The following is a 20,143-nucleotide window of genomic DNA, read 5'->3' on the forward strand; positions in this document are numbered from 1 at the left end:
AACCATGTACTTCTCGGGCCGTTTCAAATTTCATGTCGTGATATTGGCCGTATCATGCCACCAATTTGTATTTCGTTCCTCATATAAATATCATAATACATACTGTTTTGTACATCTTCTAAACAATGTCATGATCGCAAGGCTTGCCTTCCACAACGTTGACATCGTGGAAATGCAACGAAGCCTCATCCCTGACCCTCTTAATAAATCCCACGGTAGTATTGGCAGGTGTCTTGGGAAGAAGTTCCACACCATCGATAGCAAGCTTGCTGAGAACATGTGCGGCAGCATGGGCGTTGATGTGAAGTGTCTCAGGAACAGGGTTGGTGATGTTATCGCAGGCTTGATGGTAGCATGCGTCCTGCTCAAGACCAGTACCAGTGAAGAGACCTCCAACGGGCTTCTTGATAACCTCGCGGAAGGCAACGTAGTCGGTTCCACCTGTAAGACCGACAGGTGTGACTTCGATGTCCTGGGCCTTGAAGTACTCACGGAAGAGATCTTCAATGACATCAGAGCCAGGAGGTCCGCCAGGACCAGCCTTTTCACCTGTACCGTCAAAGACACCAAAGAAACCGCGAGAGACCATGTCAAAGTTGAGGTAAGCCAGAAGGTTGTCAACTTCGTCCTTCTTTAGGTTGTTGACATAGTAGCGAGAGCCAACGAGACCGTTCTCCTCTGCGCCCCACCAGCCAAAGCGAACCTTGAGGTTGGTGGAGAAGTGTTGCAGAGCTTTGGCAGTCTCAAGAATGAGGGTTGTTCCAGAACCGTCATCGTTGATACCGGGTCCAGCCTGGACGGAGTCAAGATGAGCACCAAGCATGACGACATTCTCGCCATCACCAGCCTTGGTCTCGGCAAAGACGTTCTGTGTGATTCGTGTCTCGATAGTCTGAATGATCTTTGCAAAAGCCTCGATCTTGTCGCCGGCCTCGAGTCTGGCCTTGAGAGCCTTGCCGGGCTCCTGATCAATGAGAGCTGTGGGGACGTAATCCGGGCTAATAGCTGACAGAGTACCTGCAGTTAGCTTGGCTTCGTCAGAGTTGTAGATGACAACGACGGCGGCACCGGCAGCAGCGGCGGGCTTGACTTTGCCAGCAAAGGTGGTCTGATCAGGGCAAAGACCACGTTCAACAAGAACGATCTTTCCCTTCACGTCTAGACCTTCATAGTTGGCCACATCACAAGCATCTTCGCCTTCGGGGGCATGAACAAGCTCAGCAGTGACACCCTCCTCAGAAGTGCTGGGCGTGTAGGTCAATGCAACAGTTCTAAAGGTCTCATCATCGACTGTGACCTCGGCGGCTAGAGTTTGAGTGAAGTTTGCAGGGAAATCCTGCTTCCACGTTTTGAAGCCCTTGAGCTTGGAGATCTCCTTGTAGATGAAGTCTACTGAGGCCTTATACCCTGGGAGTCCGAACGCCCGGCTGCCCCCATGAGCATAGGCAATATCATTGAGGGTTTCCAAGTTCTTCATCAGACTGAAGGTGTTAGTTTAGTGTTTGTGTTGTGAGGTGTAGCTTACCCTTTCTCGGTGATGAGCTTCTGAAGCTTCTTGGCAGTGACTGGTGGCTTGGTAGCCTCAGTCAAAGGCGAAACTGCCAAAAGAACAGCGGTTGTAAGTGACAACTTCATAATGACTTGGTCAAGTAGGCAAAGCTACGGAATCAGGACCAAAGCCCAAGCCATCAGTGGGCGTCGGCGAGTTAAATACCAATTGCCTCGACTGTCGTACATAAGTTCCTGCATCGTCTTGTTTCTCAGCGAATCCAAGCTTTGCTCACGCCATTCGCCCCGCAAGTTGAGATATCGCGGAGTTATCGTCGAGCTTTGGAAACTAGTCCGGTCGAAAAGTGAAGATCCGTCTCCAATTGGGAAGGTCGGTAATTGTCATTGCGCTTGAATGTAACACGCCAAGTCGACACTAAGAATATGCTTATAATTGAGCTGCCGGATCTGTTCAACTTGGCCTTATCGGGACCCCGCTGATGGGATTTTCACTGCTTATCAAGACGTGATTTTTCTTGGTAGCCGCGTCATAGCTTGTCTTGGTTCCTTTGTAGAACTTTGACGAAACCATTACCCAGATAATGCATGTATGACAAGGTTTGGCCGTTTTTCTGGGGTTTCCAGCCTTTCGAAATGATCAATGGCTGGTGGACACGAGGGACCTTTGTTTCTCTTGGCTAGGTGGGGTTATGTTTTGTAGCCACTGTCGTACATCAAATACATGGGTACATTTTGAGGGCATTCTCGGCGTTTGTTCCTCGTCCCGTCGTCCCGGACTCTGGATTGATGGAAACCCGACTTTACTTGCTTGAGTTAGAATAACATGGTCATTTTAGGACATTGTAGATCACTCTTAGACTATTTATTTTCCTTATCCTAAGCTACGGCTCAAGTTTCCTGCCGTTCCCATTTCTCGATTGATGCTACAGGCGCCGAAAACTTAAACAACCCTATCTAGTACTTGCATTGTGCTACGACAAAAGATTGCTGGATGGTAAAACTTAAGATCTTGGATTATTCACGGAGAAAATACACGGAAAATTATGTGGTTAGAAATAAAGACTGTGCCCAACTCAAGTTGAAACGATGACACAAATATCGTACGGAAGCCTACTACCAATCTATGCCACCTGACTCACCAACTGATCAAACTCTTCATCAGTATGCTCTCGTAGACTTCTAAAATTCTCATCCAAAAGAGTACCGCCATTCCTAAATCGCTGCATCGTCAACTTCTCCCCGGACAAACGCTTTGCCTCAAATAGATCCTCCACGTCCACGAGCTCAGGTACAACCGTGGTACGGAACTCGTATGGCACTCCGCTAGCCTTGATAAGCTCAATGCTGGCCTCAAGAAGCTTCGGCTTGATCCTTTTACCAGTGACGCGCTTGTAGTTCTCCAAAGCACACTTGATGTCCATAGCAACAAAATCAACGAGCTTATCTGCAAAGACCTGCTTGAGGACATCGGGTGATGTGCCGTTAGAATCAAGCTTGACGCTCATCCCCGCGTTTTTAAGAATCCTCAAAAATGGTAGTAGACCTTTGTGTATCGTTGGTTCACCGCCTGAGATGACCAGGCACTTGTGCGACGTTGAGTTGATGTGTTTGAAGACATCAAGTAAGGTCACGTCGTCACATTGGCCTTGCACAAGAGGACCATTGTGACACCAGGGGCATGCTAGATTGCAACGAGAGGTGAACATGATGGATGCTTGTGTCTTGCCCGGGTAGTCACTTAAAGTGCTCTTGATATATCCGGCCACGGGCAGATCTTGAATCGCAGCGACCTGATCCTCAAACTCAACAAGCTTGGCGTTGCTGTTTGAGAGAAGACCGGTTTCGTACTTGTACACTTTGCGTTGCACAAACTCTTTGGACTTGCCTCTGTTCCAATCGCGTGTAGGACGAAAGTATCCCACGATGCGAGAGTATACGAGCGTCAACTCTCCACATGCTGTACACTCTGGTTGTTCGCCCACCCGATATCCATGGACAGGGCAAATACTGAATGTGGGCGTGATTGTGATGTAAGGAATACGATACCGTGCAGTTAGTGTCTTGATTAAATCTCGGGCAAGCTTCCAGTTCGGTAGCTGTTCACCCAAGAAAGCATGGAAAACGGTTCCACCAGTGTATGAACATTGAAGCTCCTCTTGATGACCCATAGCCTCGAAGAGATCTTCTGTGGTGTCAACTGGTAACATGGTAGAGTTTGTATAGTAAGTTGGGATGTCGCGGTCTGGGAACAGCTCTTTGTCCCGTTTGGCGAATTTGAAGCATGTACTTTCTGCTGGACTGGCCTCTAGATTGTATAGGTTACCGGTCTCCCTCTGGAACTCTTGTAGTTGATCTTTGACGAATTCAAGAACTTCAAGAGCAAAGTCCTTCCTTTCACCAATACCTTCTCCAAGAAGGTCAACCAAGGCTTCGTGCATACCGTTCACTCCAATTGTGCTGAAGTGATTAGTCCAGTAAGATCCCGAACGATGCTTTGTTGCTGATAAGTAATGCGCAGCATAAGGATACAAAGTGGAGTTGGCGTCAACGAGTTTCCTCTTGATCTCTAGAGAGTCCTTTGCAACTCTCAACGTGACAGCCAGCTCAGACATAAATGTCTCTTTCGAACCTTTCGATCGGTAAGCAAGGTTGGGTAGATTGAGAGTCACAACTCCAATAGAGCCAGTCAACGGACTAGCACCATACTGGCCTCCAACTCTGCAATGGAGTTTGCTAAGATCGAGTCTCAAGCGACAACACATGGATCTGAAATCTTCAGGATCGAGATCACTGTTGATGAAGTTTGCAAAGTATGGAACGCCGTATTTGGCAGTCATCTCCCAGATAGATTGCCATCGAGGTGACTCCCAATCAATTCCATCAGAGATATTGTAAGTCGGAATAGGGAAGGAGAAGATGTTGCCGTTTCCGTCACCCTGCATCATGACTTCGGCGAAAGCCTTGTTGAGTGTATCCATCTCTTCTTGAAAGCCGCTGTATACCCACTCGGTTCGTAGTTCGCCGCCAATAATAACACATTGATCACCAAGTCGCTTTGGGGATATCAGATCGAACGACAAATTGGTGAAGGGAGCCTGGAAGCCACTTCTAGTTGGGACATTCAGTGAGTAAACAAAGCTTTGCACACACTTGAAGACTTCTGTGTAGGATAACTTGTCACTGCGAATAAAAGGCGCTAGGTACGTATCAAAGCTCGACAAAGCCTGCGCACCCGCAAGCTCTCCTTGTAGAGTGAATAGGAAGTTGACGATCTGATTGAGAGCAGTGTTGAGGTGCTTGGCAGGTCGACACTGGATCTTGTTCTCGACACCACCAAAGCCTTGAAGAAGGATATCCTCGATGCTCCAGCCAGAGCAGTACGCGCTGAGAAACCCAAGATCGTGGATGTGAAAGCGGTTTTCGGAGTCAAATTTGCGGATCTCGGGAGTGTAGATCTTTTCGAGCCAATACTGGGAAATGATTTGGTTCGAGACATACTGCATTAGGCCTTGATGAGAGTAGGTTGAGTTGGCATTTTCGGCGGTCTTCCAGGTTCCTTTTGCAAGGTATTCATCGACGAGGGTGATGTTGGAGGACATGATGATTGTTCAAGGAGTAATTATTTTGTCTGAAGGAATGAGTGATCTTGATGGAAGGGTTGAGATCGACCTGTAGAATGTTGGACAAAGCCCCGACCTTTTATTGAACACATACATTGCTGGCCTCTCATCATGTTTTGCAGTCAAGGTAAGACACGGCCCGACTTCCTAATTGCTGGCCTGACAATGAGTCAACCTTTCAGTCGCGAGACCATTGTGAACAAGCGCATCGAATGGTCCTAGAAAACACGATCTGGACGCGTCCAACTTGAGATTCACTTGGCCGATGAGCCTTGTCCAGCCCGCGATTGGAACGCGTTGACTCGTGACTGTGTATGAAATGGGCCGACTTTAAATTGAGAATCAGCCAACCATGGTTCAATGTCCATGCCACGAACATGCCGTCGGCTGACAGGAGATCGACAGGGAACGCCTTGGCTTAATCAGGAAGAATCACAACATACTCCTATCGGATTATCGACTGACGTCATCTTTGAGAGGCATCTTGCATTCATGTCTCTTCAGTTAGCCAGTGCAGTATTAAGTTCACTATATTGCTTTTAAATGTCCAAAAGACAGATAACATTGCTTTTGTTTTGTTGTACCTTGAGCTATGATTCAAGTCTCGTGATATGACGTAACCGACCTTTATAAATCTGGTTGTCCTGTTTGTAGATAGATGAAGATCTGCAACCTCACTTTTTACAACATATTTTTTCAACACAATTTGCCGACAATGTCAACACGAAAGCGAAGTGCTAGTCTCGATGAGACTCAACATATCGAAGAAAGCCACCCCTCAAAGGTTGTCAAAACTGCCGCGGCGTCACAGTCAAACGATAACCAACAAGTTACCAAAGAACGAAGGGAGCAAGCTGCAAAGGCGCTCTATGACGACACAATCAAGATGATTGATAGAAATATCCAAATAATGGACAGAAAAGTGGTTGGGGAACTTGGTGCTGAACCCAGAGACTACACGACTGAGGATTATGCGAAACTTGTGTGCCGGCACTCCAAAACGGTCAAGACCATCGCATCGGTCAACAACACTCTGGCCTTCAATCTTCTTCTCAGCATGGCCGATGCATCGCATGCTGATCTCGATACTTCTGTAGAAATTTGTGGTGAGAATGAAAGCGCCCGATATTTCCAAAGGCTTGACAACTCGCTTTTGCAATTGATCAAAGCCCGGGAGCGACCCGCACATTTAGACTGGCATCTGCTCGAAGTACCAGTTCGATGGTCACGCCGCCGCACTCGCTCACAAGATGCTGGGTCAGATGAAGATCCCGACGAATGGTCTGAGCCAGATTTGGATAATCAGTATCGGGAGAAGTGCAATTACGAGCATAATAGACGAGTCGCAAGGAGAAGACGAAGAGAGATTGTCGATGACTGGGTTACGGTGGCTTTGAGTGATTTGAAGGAGGAGAGAGATTATCTTGACCCATACGGCATAACGGGATTCTTTCCCAAGAGTATCGCCAAGTTGGAAATGATCCGTAGAGAAATGAGTACGGGTCTGTAGACTCACTATCTATGGGACACATCAATATTTGTTGGGAATCGGACTGTGTTTGATTCTTCAATCCATGGTAAACAGATCACGCCTTTAGAACCGATTGAATCTCGAATTAATCACTCTATATTTAGTTGACACAATATGATCCGAAGGGATTGAAGTTTTGAGTTGGTTAACTGGTATCCATGGCCACGTGAAGGTATACGTAATAACCTAAACCTTAATCTCCGATGACATTCTCCGATCAATGATCGTTGAAATCCTCATCCCTTCCTGTATACATGATGTCTTGCTTTATAAAAGCCTTGATGTGTCTGTAGACAATGTAGAAGTATGTAATGACCAGCACAATACTCATACCTGTCCCCATCCACTTGACGTGCTCACTGCCCAATGCATTACCGATAGAGATCGTAGCGAGAATCCAACCAGTATTAGGGAAGACCATGGCGTAGAAACCGAGGTGGAAATAGACAGGAGGAGATTGGATGACAGCCACGGTTGCAATCCCCCACCACCAAGCCGCAAGAGCCCAAAGGAAGATTCCTGCTATGAGAGCCATGGCGCGAATCATACCAGGATCGATCTTGATACCGTCCATGCCAGGTTCAATGTTTTCAGGCAGTCCATTGGCCATACCGATCAAGGCCAGAGCCGTGAATGACGGCGGGCCAACACACATGTACAGTCCCGGCCTATGCTCTCGATTGGGGAGGCCTGCAGACATAAGACGACCGATCATATGTGCATACATGAGGACGGCGACAGATAGTCCAAGTCCCTGGCACGTGAGACCCCCCACAATAATGGGAATGGCTGCGATCTCGGGCTGTGTGTCGGCAATGACCGAGGCAATAGTACCAGACAACATAATGGGAAAAATCCTTCTCGAGTTAGCAAAAAGAACGTTCAAAGCTAAAACTCATAACCTACGCTTCTCTAGTTAGTAAAAAGGACGTTCAAAGGGACAGTTCATTACTAACGCAAAATCCAAGTCGGCATCATAGTCTGTAGACCAAAGTTATGCGCAGCAAAGACGTAGCTGTACTGGCCAACAGCAAGCAAAACAGTCAAGACAACATATCCCCAGTACGCCACTTGGATAGCCCACGCTAGAGTTTCGTCGTTGTCTGGTATGGCATACCGTTGGGTGCTGGTTATAAGAGTTGCAATAGTTAAAAAGAATGTTGGAAAGAAGAATCCCTCTCGTTCGTGAGTAATGGACTTTGACATGTCGCCTGGGTTGAAGAAGAAGCGAAGCAACATGGCCGAGCAAATTGCGACGACCAAGAGGATATTGATGATATAAACTGCCAAGCCTATCTCTCTCAGCCCAGGGAATTGATACGGCTGAGCGAAAATAAGCAAAGACAAACCTCCAGTGGACATTGGCAGCGTAAAGTTTGCGAATGTGAAGTGGTGTAGTCTATCCTTCAGAGCCATCTTGGGTCGATTCGGGTCGAACATGTCCTGGTGTAGCCTGTCCTCCAGGGCTGTCTGGGGTCGGTTCGGGTCGAACATATCGTGGTGATGCTTTTTCTGCTCGTCTATCTCGTCTTCGTCACTGTCGCGGAACGGGTCGTGGCCCTTCTCAACGGCCGGGGTGATGGACCTGCTGTAACTGTGTCGGCCATGGTCAACGCTAGCATGTCGAGTGTCCAGCTTGACGCTCAAACGACCAGGGAGAGCAGAGTTTCGTGATAGCGGCTTCCACTCCTCTGAGTTCTTTCGAGTTGACACGACTGAGTCGGTCCAAGCCGAGTTTTCTTTCGTTCTACCCATGACTGGAATGTCCAAAGGGGAAATTAAGGGGATAAGAAAAGAAGAGAAGACAAAAGAGAAAATGACAAGGAAAAGAAAAAAGAGGGGGAAGGGAAAGAAAAGAATTGACAAAAAGTCTACTTTGACGATAGGATTCCAGCTCCAGACTTTTTGCATCGAACACAAACAAGACAGGACGGCATGCATTTATATCTAGAGAACAAGCTACTTAGAATAGAATCAACACGGTCCTTTCGGCAGTTGTTTTAGTTTGGTGGACCTTTTCGTTCATTGCTCCAGTTCTCACCCTGTAAGAACGAAACGTCAAAGTGGCACCCTTTTGAGGACCTTTTGCGCGCTGGCTTTACATTGCTTGGTGTTGAGGCTCTGTGTAAAGCGTGGCAAGAAACAAGGAGGCTACCATATTTAGACAAGACCCCTGTAAGTAGAAAAGATAAACGTCTTGGCAACACCAACCGTCGCAGATGGCTACTCATTGCAACGCTGGAGATAAGATCTAGAGATTTGAAACAATATACCCAGAATAATTAGGCGCGATCTTGTCGCACCATGGCGGTTATCTTTGCCACTGTTTGTAGTTGGGCGTCAAAACTCGACGGCAAAACAATGCATCTACCCGGAAAGATGTTCCTTGTTCCGTGTGGGTAAGATTAGATCATCGTAGTTGTCCTAGATTCGGAGAACAACACATAAATAGAACGAAGATTTTTCGCATTTTCGTCACTTTGCTTCATATGATGTCAAGTGGGCAGTAGAAAAATTGATGGCCTCCTAAGTCTTAGGGTAGAAAAATAAGTATCCTAAGAACTATGGTCTAAGGAGCATAAATGACCTATTAATTTCGTCTCTTATGCTTCCAACGGTTAAATTTCTTGATGCCGTAAGGGAGGGGTAAATACGGAGGTGAATGTCAGTTCTTGCATACGAAATAATTCGGAATTCTAGACACCTAGCTATGACGTCCAGTACAGAGTCATGTCTTCACCTCTTTCGCAGCCTCATTAAAGACACCAATAATATTGATCCCGAAAGATTCTCGTCAGTGGGGCGTGTTATGTCAAGGCGTCAAACAACTAGGGGCTCCATGTGCGATACCTCCAACATTTAAAGATACAAGCTTCAGAAGAAGCTTCACTTGTTCCATTACATCTGACCAATCGGTATTTCGCATCTCGTCACTCTGGAGCCGCTTTGGGCCCTCTTATCTTAACCGCCCAGGGCAAAAGTACTCCAAGTAGTTAGCTTGTGGCCATAGCTTCAATCGTGAAACAACATCTAAACCCCGGCCGCGGAAGAATTTAGCATGTGTGTTAAATGTATAAATCTCTTATCTATTGTTTGGTATGGATCTATAGATATGCTGTATCGTTACACCTATATATAGATGCCGGCATCTTGAGAAAGAATCGTGTCCACTTTACCGCAATGTTGAAGCATATAGGCATTCCCTGCAGACTTGCATCAATTGGGAGATCTGGATGTACCGCCTTGGCATGCTGTTCTACAGACTGGTCAAGGTCTGTGGAATCTTTTGAAGTGATCGTCATCGGGGAAAGAACCGAAACGTGGCATTGTAATAACTCGGATAGTGTCTAAGCGGTGTCAAGTAAATTTTGATACAGCTGCACGGTGGTACATGCTTGTTCTCAACTTGCTACCCGTAGTAGAGCCTAGATAATATCTGAGCCACTCACCGTGATATTCCTTGACGTGCAAGAATAACTCGTTGAACTCTGTGCTTCAAACTGTGTACGTTGAGTGTGATATGAAAGTTACTTCTAAACAGTGTCTGTGCCCAAGCACAATCTCCACTCAGTATTAGATGTCTGAATTCTATGATTGTCTCGGAACAGAACTCATCGGAGCACATGTGACACTGAAGCCGAAGCAACCGAGATTTTAGCGTATGGCCGGCAAGCGGGCTTAGCTATGCTCAGACAATGATATCAATACACTAGTCATGTTTTATACCCTATACGTAAAGAATGCCCTCAGGTGTAGATCAGTCCAAGCGTAACCACAGTATTGACTACAGCAAGAACAATAACCTTCTTCGCCTTGCTTTGACTAGGGTTACCGATGAATTAGTCTGGGGGTACACTATTACAAAAATAGACCTAGGTGTGCACCCAGACTATGAACAGTACAGGCTAGTATGAAACTAAGGACAGGCACAACTACTGCAATAGTAACGTATCAAGCTCTCTCATTCATCCTTCTTGGGGCATCCCAACGGAAGTGTTTCATAACAGGACCTTTTGCGCTCATCAGATCGATTACAATGAGTTACGCACTTACCACAGTATCGGTTGAAGTTACATAGGAAGGCATTAAGAACCGGGAGAGTATTTATTATCTTCCTGTCCATCCAGGTTTAAAATACATCATTGACAGGTGCATTGGTCTCGTCGAGGTCTGCTTTACCATGACCCTGTAGCTAGATTCTGAGACGTTGTAGGAGGTAAGGCTGCGTGATGATAGTTGTCAGTTTCGATGATGTCTGCACCATTATTAAGACCTGGAAGCTGATAATAAGACAGGGGTGCGTCGTTGTCCTTGAGGGCCAATGCCACATTGCTGTTAGTTCTCACAATTGACTGTCCCAATGAGCGTGGTTCATTGAGACCTGAATTGTAGAAGTCAATGGTCCGGACACTGATCGACTGAGGGAGCTGTTTGCTGTTATTTACTAAGAGAATACCGGACTGTGAAGTTTCATTGAAAGAATAGCCACATATCATATTGATGAGCCTTAACACTCGCTATCTCATATGTACGGGAACCTCAAGGTATGAGACAATAGCCATGAATGTTTAGCAGTCAGCTGGAAAGCAAAAGACTTTGGCGCACTCAACTGACATTTGATCATATCACACTTATCATCACATATTGCAGCACAAAGAAATTAGAACCAGCATTTCCCTTTCAGTTTATCTACTTGACCTTGTTGCCCCCTTTGGCCTTAGTTGTTATCCTATGCCTAACTATTCCCTACCATCACCTTCACCATTGGCCACGGCATGGTCGTTACTAAGCCCTACAATCGACTATCCCCACACGGCCGCTCTGAATCATCAGACGATGTACGCGCTTCAGCATGGTGGCCTTTGTGAACCTCATCTCCCCAGTGGGCTCTTGAGTCAACTCAGCTTTGCTCTTACCAGTGTGGTCAACAGTGTCAATGTCACTGAATATTACAAGAGCACTCTTCTGACGGCTCAGCATGACATTGAGGCGACGTTCACCGGACGTGAAGCTAGCACCAACAACGCTATTTGTTCCGGTAACGAGGACGACCATGTCACTCTCTTGACCTTGAACTGAGTGAACGGTCACGGGTGGTCGCATGCCTTGGAAGACAACGTATTGGGCCTGTTTCAGCTGCTGGGAGATAATCTCGACCATAGCCCTTTCTGAAGAGATGATTAGAATGCCAGCGGGGTTGACCTTCTTGGTCTGAACGAAGTCGACACAGAATTCCAGAGCTATGCGGATCTGATCAAAGTTTCTCTTCGATCTGGTGACAGGATCCACGATGCACTTCGAGTGCTTGCAACTGACAAATAAAGGCTCTAGGTTCCCTTCCTCGGGAGACATGACCTCGGGGAACCTGACACGAATATACTCCTCTAAGACGCGACCGATACGATGGGCAGGAAGGCTGATATCGGATCCCGGGCTGTAGTTGAAGTTGGCGTCACTGTACACGGTAGCGTGACAGACGTCAAACTGACCTCTGGCCATGCGCAATTGAGTTCGGAGGCAATAAACAGGCCAACCGGATCCCATGAAGAACTCGGTCATTTTGAAGCTAAGATGAGACCTACCGGCGACTACTGTGCTGGCGCCTTGAACGATATGCAGCCACGCTGAGCTCTCTGCCAAACCCTCAGATGCTAATGTTAAGCCAAAGAGCTAAACCTAGATCGTCATCATGTCTTGGCCTTTCCCGTCGAACTCCGAGAATAAACAAAAATAGGCAAAAAGGGTTAACGTATTACGTCAAATAATACATTGGATAACCTACATAGAGTGAGGGACAAGGCTTGGGCAATGGAAAGGGATACCAACACAAAACCGTAATGTCATTCTATACACATTTTGTATCCCTTCGATGTTCCAGACAAGATTCAGTGCCACAAAGGCATTTCGTTCCGTTATCGAAATATTCATCCCCGTACGAAACCAGGATGGCCTGCCCGGGCTCGATTGGTTTTATAACCAACAACAAGATACGCCATCTTCCAGATATACGAATCGCAGTAAACTCGACATTAGGCTCGCACGAGTGATTGACCATGCGAGCCCAATTACCCACATATCGGGCGTAGACCTGGCAAACAATCTGGCACTTATCCTGGAGATCATCGCGCCGCATATCAGCAACCCAGCCGTCATCGTAGTAACCAATCGGAGCCAGCTCGCCGACTAACTCTCCAGCAAAGTCACCAACCTGGTAGCGGACCGTGGCCTCGACACCCTGCCCCAATGCTCCAGCAGATACAATCCTGGGTATCACAGACGACACCTTGGTTGCGATACAATCGCAAAATGGCTTCTCGCATAGATCACATTGCGTGTCCCACTGCTTGATGGATGTAGGGTTACAAGGCCATTCCATCTTCCACCCGCGTGGCATTTCCCAGCCAGGGTACTTCTTGGGCGTCCATACATTTGTGATGACAGTCGAAAAGTCATTCGAGTCTGAAGCTTGCCACGCCCGGTTCTTGTGAGGGGGGTGGACCTGCACGTTGACTCGACGCGGTCTGCGGCTTGTGTTGGTGCCAGTGAGCGCTGGTCGAGGGAACGGATTTGGGATATCGGGGGGCTTTATCCACACATAATCCTTCTTGACGCGTCCACAAGAATGGAAGATATTCGGATACCCGGCGACTGTTTGGCCAGCCAGTTTCCCCTTGGTGAACATGCCACCTGTGCAACGTATCTTGGCTGGGGTAGAGAGAATCATGTTCTGGGCGAGGTCTAGGTCGACAGACAATGGGAGGTTGTTGCCAGGTAGCTTTGAGCGGAGGTTATCGGCTGTGCTCGCGCTATATGTGGCTTGGCCGTCGACGACCTAAACGCGATCAGCTGCGAGATTCACCAATTCAGGACAGAAACATACCTGAGGGAAGGCGGTTCCGCTATGCCGGAGCATATGTTGCCTCAGCTTGGATTGGTGGCCAATTATGCTCGCATTGCAAATCCCGCAGATTTTGCCATACTTTTCATGGTGTCTCTCAATCTCCTCGAAACGCTCCATCCTTGGCTCCTGACAGCAGATTTATGGGATAGATAGTTGTTCAGTTGTTTGCATCGTGGAGTTCAGGTCATGTAATCGATCATCAAGCGTTCTCTGCAGCCAGGTAATGTCAGAAGTCGCTCTAAACTCGAGGCATAGATAACGTAGAAGAGAGGTGCAAGAGGAAAAAAGAAAATAGGCAAACGAGGCTTTGGGATCCCCACCACAGTGCGCAAACAAACATTGATCTCCACTTTCGTACCTGAACAATCCAATAAAGCTTCCCCGTTGGCGTTTTTGCTTCTTTGACAACGGAAACAATCATAACAACTACCGCGTATACCCCCACCACGACCTCTCTTTGTTTCTTCAGAGATTCTCATCATCTCTAAATTCATCTCCTCAACCTCACTCCATCTTTTGTCTTCCTCTATTGCTGCTGAAATATTCGTCAACCTCCGCCCCCTGGGACCAACTTGGAACCATCTCTGCGGGAGGAAGGCGATCGGGAGGTGACAGGACTTGAGATTTCTCCCCTCACGGACGAACAACAATCTCAGATTGAAGCGTTAAAGGCAGCTGGAATCCGAACGAAATATGCTGAGTCCTGAGGGAATGTCGTCAATTGTACCACTAGATGCAACAGTCCCACCTGTTGACGGACCAAATCCGAGTTGTAGGATTGATGGAGGGCCTGCTTGGCAATGTTCCAGGTCATGGGTGTTTAGTCCCCAAGCTTGGCATTGATCATATTCATGGTTTCTCACTGTTCCAGATATAGGACGGGGATCTGCGGATCAATAGCTTCAGTGAACTTAAAAGGATAGCGTTCCTGCGAGGCGAGCCAAGTAGAAAGGAGCACATTTCATTGCGAGCTCATTAAGTTCCCCACCATGGGCTTAGATTCCCAAAATGAAGCTCCTGCCGTGATCACCTCTTTAATGAGGTCAGAGTACACACGGTGTAAATATGTGACAACATCTTTTTTGAGAGGGGCCTCGGCGTTTAGTGCTTGTCGGACATGATTATAGCCCATCGCATGAATGCGCACACCCTCCACCAACTGCCGGAAGGCTTTCGTCTCGGAGGGGCTCCCAAGCTTGACCTTCGTCTCTCAAATTAATACTGTGTCGATATAGAAGTCCATCGACACGTATCATAGTAGGATATGTAAGATAGTTCATTGATGCTGTCAGTGTGTGGTTCTGTTGCATCGATATCAAAGTCTCTGCATCGTTTGCGATAGCCTGTCCAACACTGATATTGAGGAGCATGATGCGTGATGCACGAGGCCGCGGGACTCACCTAACAACAAGGGCTTGCGATGTTATACCACTAGACTTGCCCTGATATGCCATGCCACTGAACGATACTGAACTTGGGGTCATAGATGACATAAAAGAGAGATGCAAAAGAAAAAATTATAATGGACGGCCAGGGATTCGAACCCTGCTCTTTTCAAAGTGCTCATCTTTCACTATACGTAAATAGTAAATAACTACCGCCCGAGGGAAGCAGTAAATGAACTTGAATGCCTTAACCGCTGGGCCAACTGTCCCCTTTTTTTATTGTTATATGATAGTGATATAATGAAGATATATAAAGCCTAGGCAGTAAGCTAGGTAGGTAAGGGTTAAGCCATAGAAAAGAAAGATGGCGTTTTCGCAACAAGGACTTGCTTACCTTAGGTATATAGAAAATCGTGTTCTCCACTCTGGTCCCATCTCCACAGGCCCCGACTTGAGTACCTGATCTAACCCGAGAAGCTCTAGTGATACGACACGCCTCGGAAATGTGGCGGATAGAATGATTTTGGAGCAAGCCTTTAAACTCTTATGTCAAATGCCCAACCTTTCTCGGTGGCCTAATAGATTGATTAGAAAACTAATTATATCGTTTAAATCGAATTCTTAGGATATTTAATTTTATGCTCTTAAGGTCATAGACAACGTTTCTTGATCTGCGTAGCTACAACGGTGTTTAACCCAGCCTTGCTTAAATTGGGCTGATGACACATAAAACCCATCTCAAGTTGGACACATAGCAGAAAGTGGAGAATACGATTGTATGATAATCGAGCAAACCCCTATTGTGTGACTACAATGTTTCCTGTCCATGTTTCAACGTCAACCTCCCGGCTTCCTGCCTGGACTTCATATCTGTCAAGTCCACTATCATCTTGAAACATAAAAACAAGGGCGTGTGTGAAGATCCGGGTTCCATCTCCCTGTTCGTCCGTTCATTCTTCTCTTATACTCGCACCTCTCCATCTACGTCATCTATGCCTCAAGTTCAGTATCATTCAGTAACATCAGATATCGGGATGATTGGTCCAGTGGATCATATACCGAAAGGTAACATTAGGGGTTCGATCCCCCAGTCAGTTGCAGTCTCGTTCTGGGCCCACGAGGTCTCTTTCTGGACTCCGCGTGGGCCAGGGCTATGAAGGTCTTCTCAGCGAAGCAGTGGGGTTTGGGCCCCTGGTTGTCCCTCTTTTTTTTGCCCTTTGCCAATATGTTCCCATTCAAACCTTCTCAAAGACCTTTTTGCTTATTCTCCATCGTAGAATTGATGTTAGAATAGTTGCAAGCAAAGACATAGAGCCGGCGAAGAACATGGCAGGTCGATACGCTTGCAATCCCCCATCAGCACCGCCATGAAGTTCAAGCAGAAATCCTGCGATGGGGGACCCCTATTCTTGTTAACATGGTCTTTTGATATGAGCGTTTAGGACTTACAAGGAGGTACCCTAGTATCCAGCCAACGATCATCATTGCCATTGCTGTAGATACGCGTGCTGATCCGAAAACATTGCTGACAACTGTAGGCATCGAGGAGAAGAAACCACCGTTCATGAGTCCGTTGAGCACTGCAAAGACAGCCAGGGGTGCAAGTGAGGTCGAAGCGGGCCAAAGAGCGAGCATTGTAATCGAGTTACCCAAAAAGAAAGCCAAAAGGGTGTTGATAGGGCCGCAGATATCGCAAAGATAACCGCTGATTATACGTCCTACAGCTGAAGCGAAACTGAAGCCTGCCAATAGACCAGCACCAGTACTTGTGCTGAGACCCATAGAGCTGGAATACAAAGGAAGAAAATAAGGTGGCACTAGGAGTGGGAAGATGCCGACTCCAGCAGCGAAGAAGAGGATGGCAAAGTTGAGCTGACGGAACAAGGTCCAGTCCACAATTCCTGTACGAGCGAGAGGTGTTCTTTCCTTGATGAGATACGCAGCTGGAAGGCCCGTAACAGCAATCAGTAACCCAGTGATCCGGAAAGCCCATTCAACACTGTACTTTTCAATCAAAGAGTCAGTCACGATGCTCATTATGGCACCACCAAAGCCTCCTCCGGCATATACGATGCCGTTGGCTATGCCGCGTCGCTTCATGAAGTATTGCGCTGGTGCAATAGAGAATGACATGAAACAACCGCTCATGCCTAGCCCCAGTAGTACACCGGGAAAGAAGATGAGTCCCACAAGATGATCCGTCACGAAGCTTGCGAGGATAAACGAGAGGCTCATAAGGGCTATACCTGCGCAGCTGAGTGTTATAGTTCCTAGAGATCGGATCATCCTTGACACGAGCATTCCAACCGTCGCCATAAGTGCTGGAGAGATAGACCCGCAGAATGATAAAGCGAGAGGCGATCCAACACCTCGTTTAACGAGGGCGCGTTGATACACGCCGTAAACATATGATAATCCAATCACCCACCATGCTACCTGAGAGACGTTAGACAGACACTTGAACAGCCATGGAAGGGCTAGATACCATGGCACAGGCGGCAACCACAACCCATCCGTAACCTCCATCTGGGACTGTGCTATCTGCGATACGCGAAGCTTCGAGGGCTGGGTCATCAGAGTCATTTTGGTGGCTGGATGTGGTTTCGGCGAGCGCTCCTCTTGGGCGAAGGTTGGAGGAGGAAGCTTCATAGGATGTACCGTTACCCAAAGGTTCGAGCTGAATGGCAGTTGTGGTTGACATTTTAAATGCACCTCTTTGCTAAAGGGAGAGTTGCGATGTGATGCGCCCTTATTTTGATTAAAGAGAAGGAAGTAGGAAGTGGAGTTGTGCGGCGAAAAGTGTCTTAATCTCTGGATGTCAGCCAAAGGGCGTGAATTACTAGGTAGGATGAATTCATCCACGCCAAGATAGCATTAAGATGATGCTTCCAGCTTGCAAACGTGTTATATGAATTGAAGAACTTAAAACCGTCTCTGATAATAGTATTGAACTCTTTAAAGGGTCCATATTATATCACTTTCGATTGAAGCACATGGTTTCTGTCGGGGTTATGAATCCGTAGATGTCATTTTCTGAGAATCGCAATTGTCAAGAAAAGGGCTACGGGTGGCAAATCACATCTCACCTCAATCGCGGTTGTGATCTCATTCTTGTTTCGTCATACCTTCTCATTAGTATAAATATCCCCATATCTCAGTTCTTTCACACTCGCTTCTCTTTATCCTCAATAAGTCGCTCATAGCATTTCATCACAATCTCAATTCTCAGCTCATCTCATCAACACAATGACATCATCGCAAGACCCTTCAATTCTCACTGAGACCTTTCGCTACGAAACTTCAACTCATGTGTACAATGTCAAATGGGGAACATTGGGCGATGAAGGCCTCCCTCCTCTAATCTTTATACATGGAACGCCTTGGTCTTCACGCGTTTGGGCCGACTTCGCGATTGCCCTGTCGCGTCGGTTCTGCGTTTATCTCTTCGATAGACCTGGTTTCGGTGAATCGTCCCCAGAACTTCTAAAGCCGGGTCTATTACCCAGTATACACCCTGTTGAACAGTTTGACAGCAACCTTGCGCGACAAGCTGAGGTTTTTGCTGCGCTTTTCCAAGAATGGGAGGGCAGCTGGTCTTTTCCAACAGCTCATGGTAAGTATCAGGATAAGACGTTGAAGATGAAACGCGGGGCTAATGCTTGACAGTCGTCGCTCATGATAATGGCGGTTTGATCAGTCTTAGAGGATACCTCCTACATGGATTATCTTATGAGAGTCTCTGTCTGATTGATGTCGTGTCGATGGGACCATTTGGGCAGCCTCTTTTCAAGAGCATGGCCGAAAACCCTCACATCTTTGAACAACTCCCAGACACGGTATTCGAGGGAATTCTAGAGAGTTACATCAGAGATGCAGCATATTACGAACTACCAAGCGAAACAATGCAAATGCTCAAGGAGCCTTGGACACGGGAAGGCGGCAAACAAGGTTTCATTAGAGAGCTATGCCAAGCTAATTGGAGAAGCACGGAAGAAGTCGAAGGGAGATATGGTGAGGTTGGATCAAAATTACGCGTCAAGGTCATTTGGGGAGCTGACGACAAATGGCTTCCGGTCGAAGTGGCGTACAGATTGGGAAATGCATTGAAGGCTGAGGAAATTGTCGTTATTGACAAGGCCGGTCATTTGAGCATGATAGATCAGAGTGCACAGATGGGTATTGAGCTGGGTGCATGGCTCAGCGATGCTTCCCAAGAGCAACGTTTATAAAAAAACTATATGAGATATATTTAGACTTTAATTCATTGCTTGGTTTTATATGTCGAGTGACTTCTCACAAGCAAACGCGTTTGTGAGTTTATTCCGAACATTACACTGAACTATGAATTGGTCCTTTTTCAGCACTCCTACCCCACAGATCCTTATGTGTCACATTTGTGAGTAGCATCCAGTAACAGAACATCGAACATCGGATCTGTCTCAGAAAACTAGTTTCAGTCTAGAGAAAACCAAGATGCGTGGCTTTTGTTGATTGCGAATCTTGATCCATACTACCCTACAACTCACGCCGTCGAAGCCGATCGATCCGAGTCGAGATCCGTGCTAGCCTGTTCGTTCTCCAATTTACTAGCTGGACCTGCAAGGGCGGAGTCACTGTGGAAGCCCCGACCGAGCTCTTCAGCCCGACACTATTGATTGAAGATCAGTGACCGATAAGCATTTTCATTCTCGCGTGGAATGGGAGAGGGACGTCGCATGTTACCGTACCAGTGAGCAAAAATAGACTTGGTTTTGTTCGTATGATAGGCATAATATCGCTAACCAAACCCTTATCTCGCACCTCGTCGTTTACCCAAAACAAACCTTGCCTGTCAAATTTTACGGGCTGACCAGAGGATTCAGTGCCTGACTAGCAACAGCCTCCACTCCAAAAACTTCAAGATCCGCCAGGGCAAAGATAGTCAATGATGAAACTGGACGAACCGCACGTCAAGCTCAGATCATTCAGCTCTCCCAGTTTTTACGGTCCCGTCTGGTGTCTCAACATCGAATCATATCTGGTCTTCCCCGTAAATAATCGATAATCACTCCATTCATTGAGCCAGGATGCCCCATTACGCGTCAGAGCTTGCGTATCCACAAGACAAGGATCTAGAGGACCCAGTAAAGCGACCATCTTCATTTCCTCGCCGTATAGCTGATAACTAACACCTGCCTAACGTCGACCAACAGTCATT

At 47.0% G+C, this 20,143-nt stretch overlaps 9 protein-coding genes across 9 annotated transcripts; 2 read left to right on the forward strand and 7 right to left on the reverse strand.

Annotated features, from left to right (window-relative positions):
• Positions 1-118: 118 nt before the first annotated feature.
• Positions 119-1,635, reverse strand: FSST1_008699 (uncharacterized protein; the record flags this gene model as incomplete). Its single annotated transcript, XM_083225604.1, has 2 exons — positions 119-1,481; positions 1,526-1,635. The coding sequence occupies 2 exons, from the start codon at positions 1,633-1,635 to the stop codon at positions 119-121; spliced, it is 1,473 nt and encodes a 490-aa protein (XP_083084660.1).
• Positions 1,636-2,630: 995 nt separating this feature from the next.
• FSST1_008700 (anaerobic ribonucleoside-triphosphate reductase-domain-containing protein) lies at positions 2,631-5,108 on the reverse strand (the record flags this gene model as incomplete). The annotated part of the gene is made up of 1 exon (XM_083225605.1): positions 2,631-5,108. One exon carries the CDS (start codon positions 5,106-5,108, stop codon positions 2,631-2,633), a length of 2,478 nt encoding a protein of 825 aa, XP_083084661.1.
• Positions 5,109-5,844: 736 nt separating this feature from the next.
• FSST1_008701 (uncharacterized protein) lies at positions 5,845-6,639 on the forward strand (the record flags this gene model as incomplete). The annotated part of the gene is made up of 1 exon (XM_083225606.1): positions 5,845-6,639. The coding sequence occupies one exon, from the start codon at positions 5,845-5,847 to the stop codon at positions 6,637-6,639; it is 795 nt and encodes a 264-aa protein (XP_083084662.1).
• A 238-nt stretch (positions 6,640-6,877) lies between these two features.
• On the reverse strand, positions 6,878-8,415 carry FSST1_008702 (tellurite-resistance/dicarboxylate transporter family protein; the record flags this gene model as incomplete). Its single annotated transcript, XM_083225607.1, has 2 exons — positions 6,878-7,548; positions 7,617-8,415. 2 exons carry the CDS (start codon positions 8,413-8,415, stop codon positions 6,878-6,880), a joined length of 1,470 nt encoding a protein of 489 aa, XP_083084663.1.
• A 3,030-nt stretch (positions 8,416-11,445) lies between these two features.
• On the reverse strand, positions 11,446-12,219 carry FSST1_008703 (uncharacterized protein; the record flags this gene model as incomplete). The annotated part of the gene is made up of 1 exon (XM_083225608.1): positions 11,446-12,219. The coding sequence occupies one exon, from the start codon at positions 12,217-12,219 to the stop codon at positions 11,446-11,448; it is 774 nt and encodes a 257-aa protein (XP_083084664.1).
• A 286-nt stretch (positions 12,220-12,505) lies between these two features.
• FSST1_008704 (uncharacterized protein) lies at positions 12,506-13,678 on the reverse strand (the record flags this gene model as incomplete). Its single annotated transcript, XM_083225609.1, has 2 exons — positions 12,506-13,492; positions 13,541-13,678. The coding sequence occupies 2 exons, from the start codon at positions 13,676-13,678 to the stop codon at positions 12,506-12,508; spliced, it is 1,125 nt and encodes a 374-aa protein (XP_083084665.1).
• A 1,004-nt stretch (positions 13,679-14,682) lies between these two features.
• On the reverse strand, positions 14,683-14,931 carry FSST1_008705 (uncharacterized protein; the record flags this gene model as incomplete). The annotated part of the gene is made up of 1 exon (XM_083225610.1): positions 14,683-14,931. The coding sequence occupies one exon, from the start codon at positions 14,929-14,931 to the stop codon at positions 14,683-14,685; it is 249 nt and encodes an 82-aa protein (XP_083084666.1).
• Positions 14,932-16,181: 1,250 nt separating this feature from the next.
• FSST1_008706 (major facilitator superfamily domain-containing protein) lies at positions 16,182-17,647 on the reverse strand (the record flags this gene model as incomplete). The annotated part of the gene is made up of 3 exons (XM_083225612.1): positions 16,182-16,349; positions 16,396-17,382; positions 17,432-17,647. The coding sequence occupies 3 exons, from the start codon at positions 17,645-17,647 to the stop codon at positions 16,182-16,184; spliced, it is 1,371 nt and encodes a 456-aa protein (XP_083084667.1).
• Positions 17,648-18,192: 545 nt separating this feature from the next.
• On the forward strand, positions 18,193-19,175 carry FSST1_008707 (Alpha/Beta hydrolase protein; the record flags this gene model as incomplete). The annotated part of the gene is made up of 2 exons (XM_083225613.1): positions 18,193-18,559; positions 18,613-19,175. The coding sequence occupies 2 exons, from the start codon at positions 18,193-18,195 to the stop codon at positions 19,173-19,175; spliced, it is 930 nt and encodes a 309-aa protein (XP_083084668.1).
• Between the last annotated feature and the right edge of the window lie 968 nt (positions 19,176-20,143).

This window comes from Fusarium sambucinum, chromosome II (genome assembly GCF_050947815.1).
Source record: "Fusarium sambucinum isolate potato_lamoka chromosome II, whole genome shotgun sequence".
Taxonomy (NCBI): domain Eukaryota; kingdom Fungi; phylum Ascomycota; class Sordariomycetes; order Hypocreales; family Nectriaceae; genus Fusarium; species Fusarium sambucinum.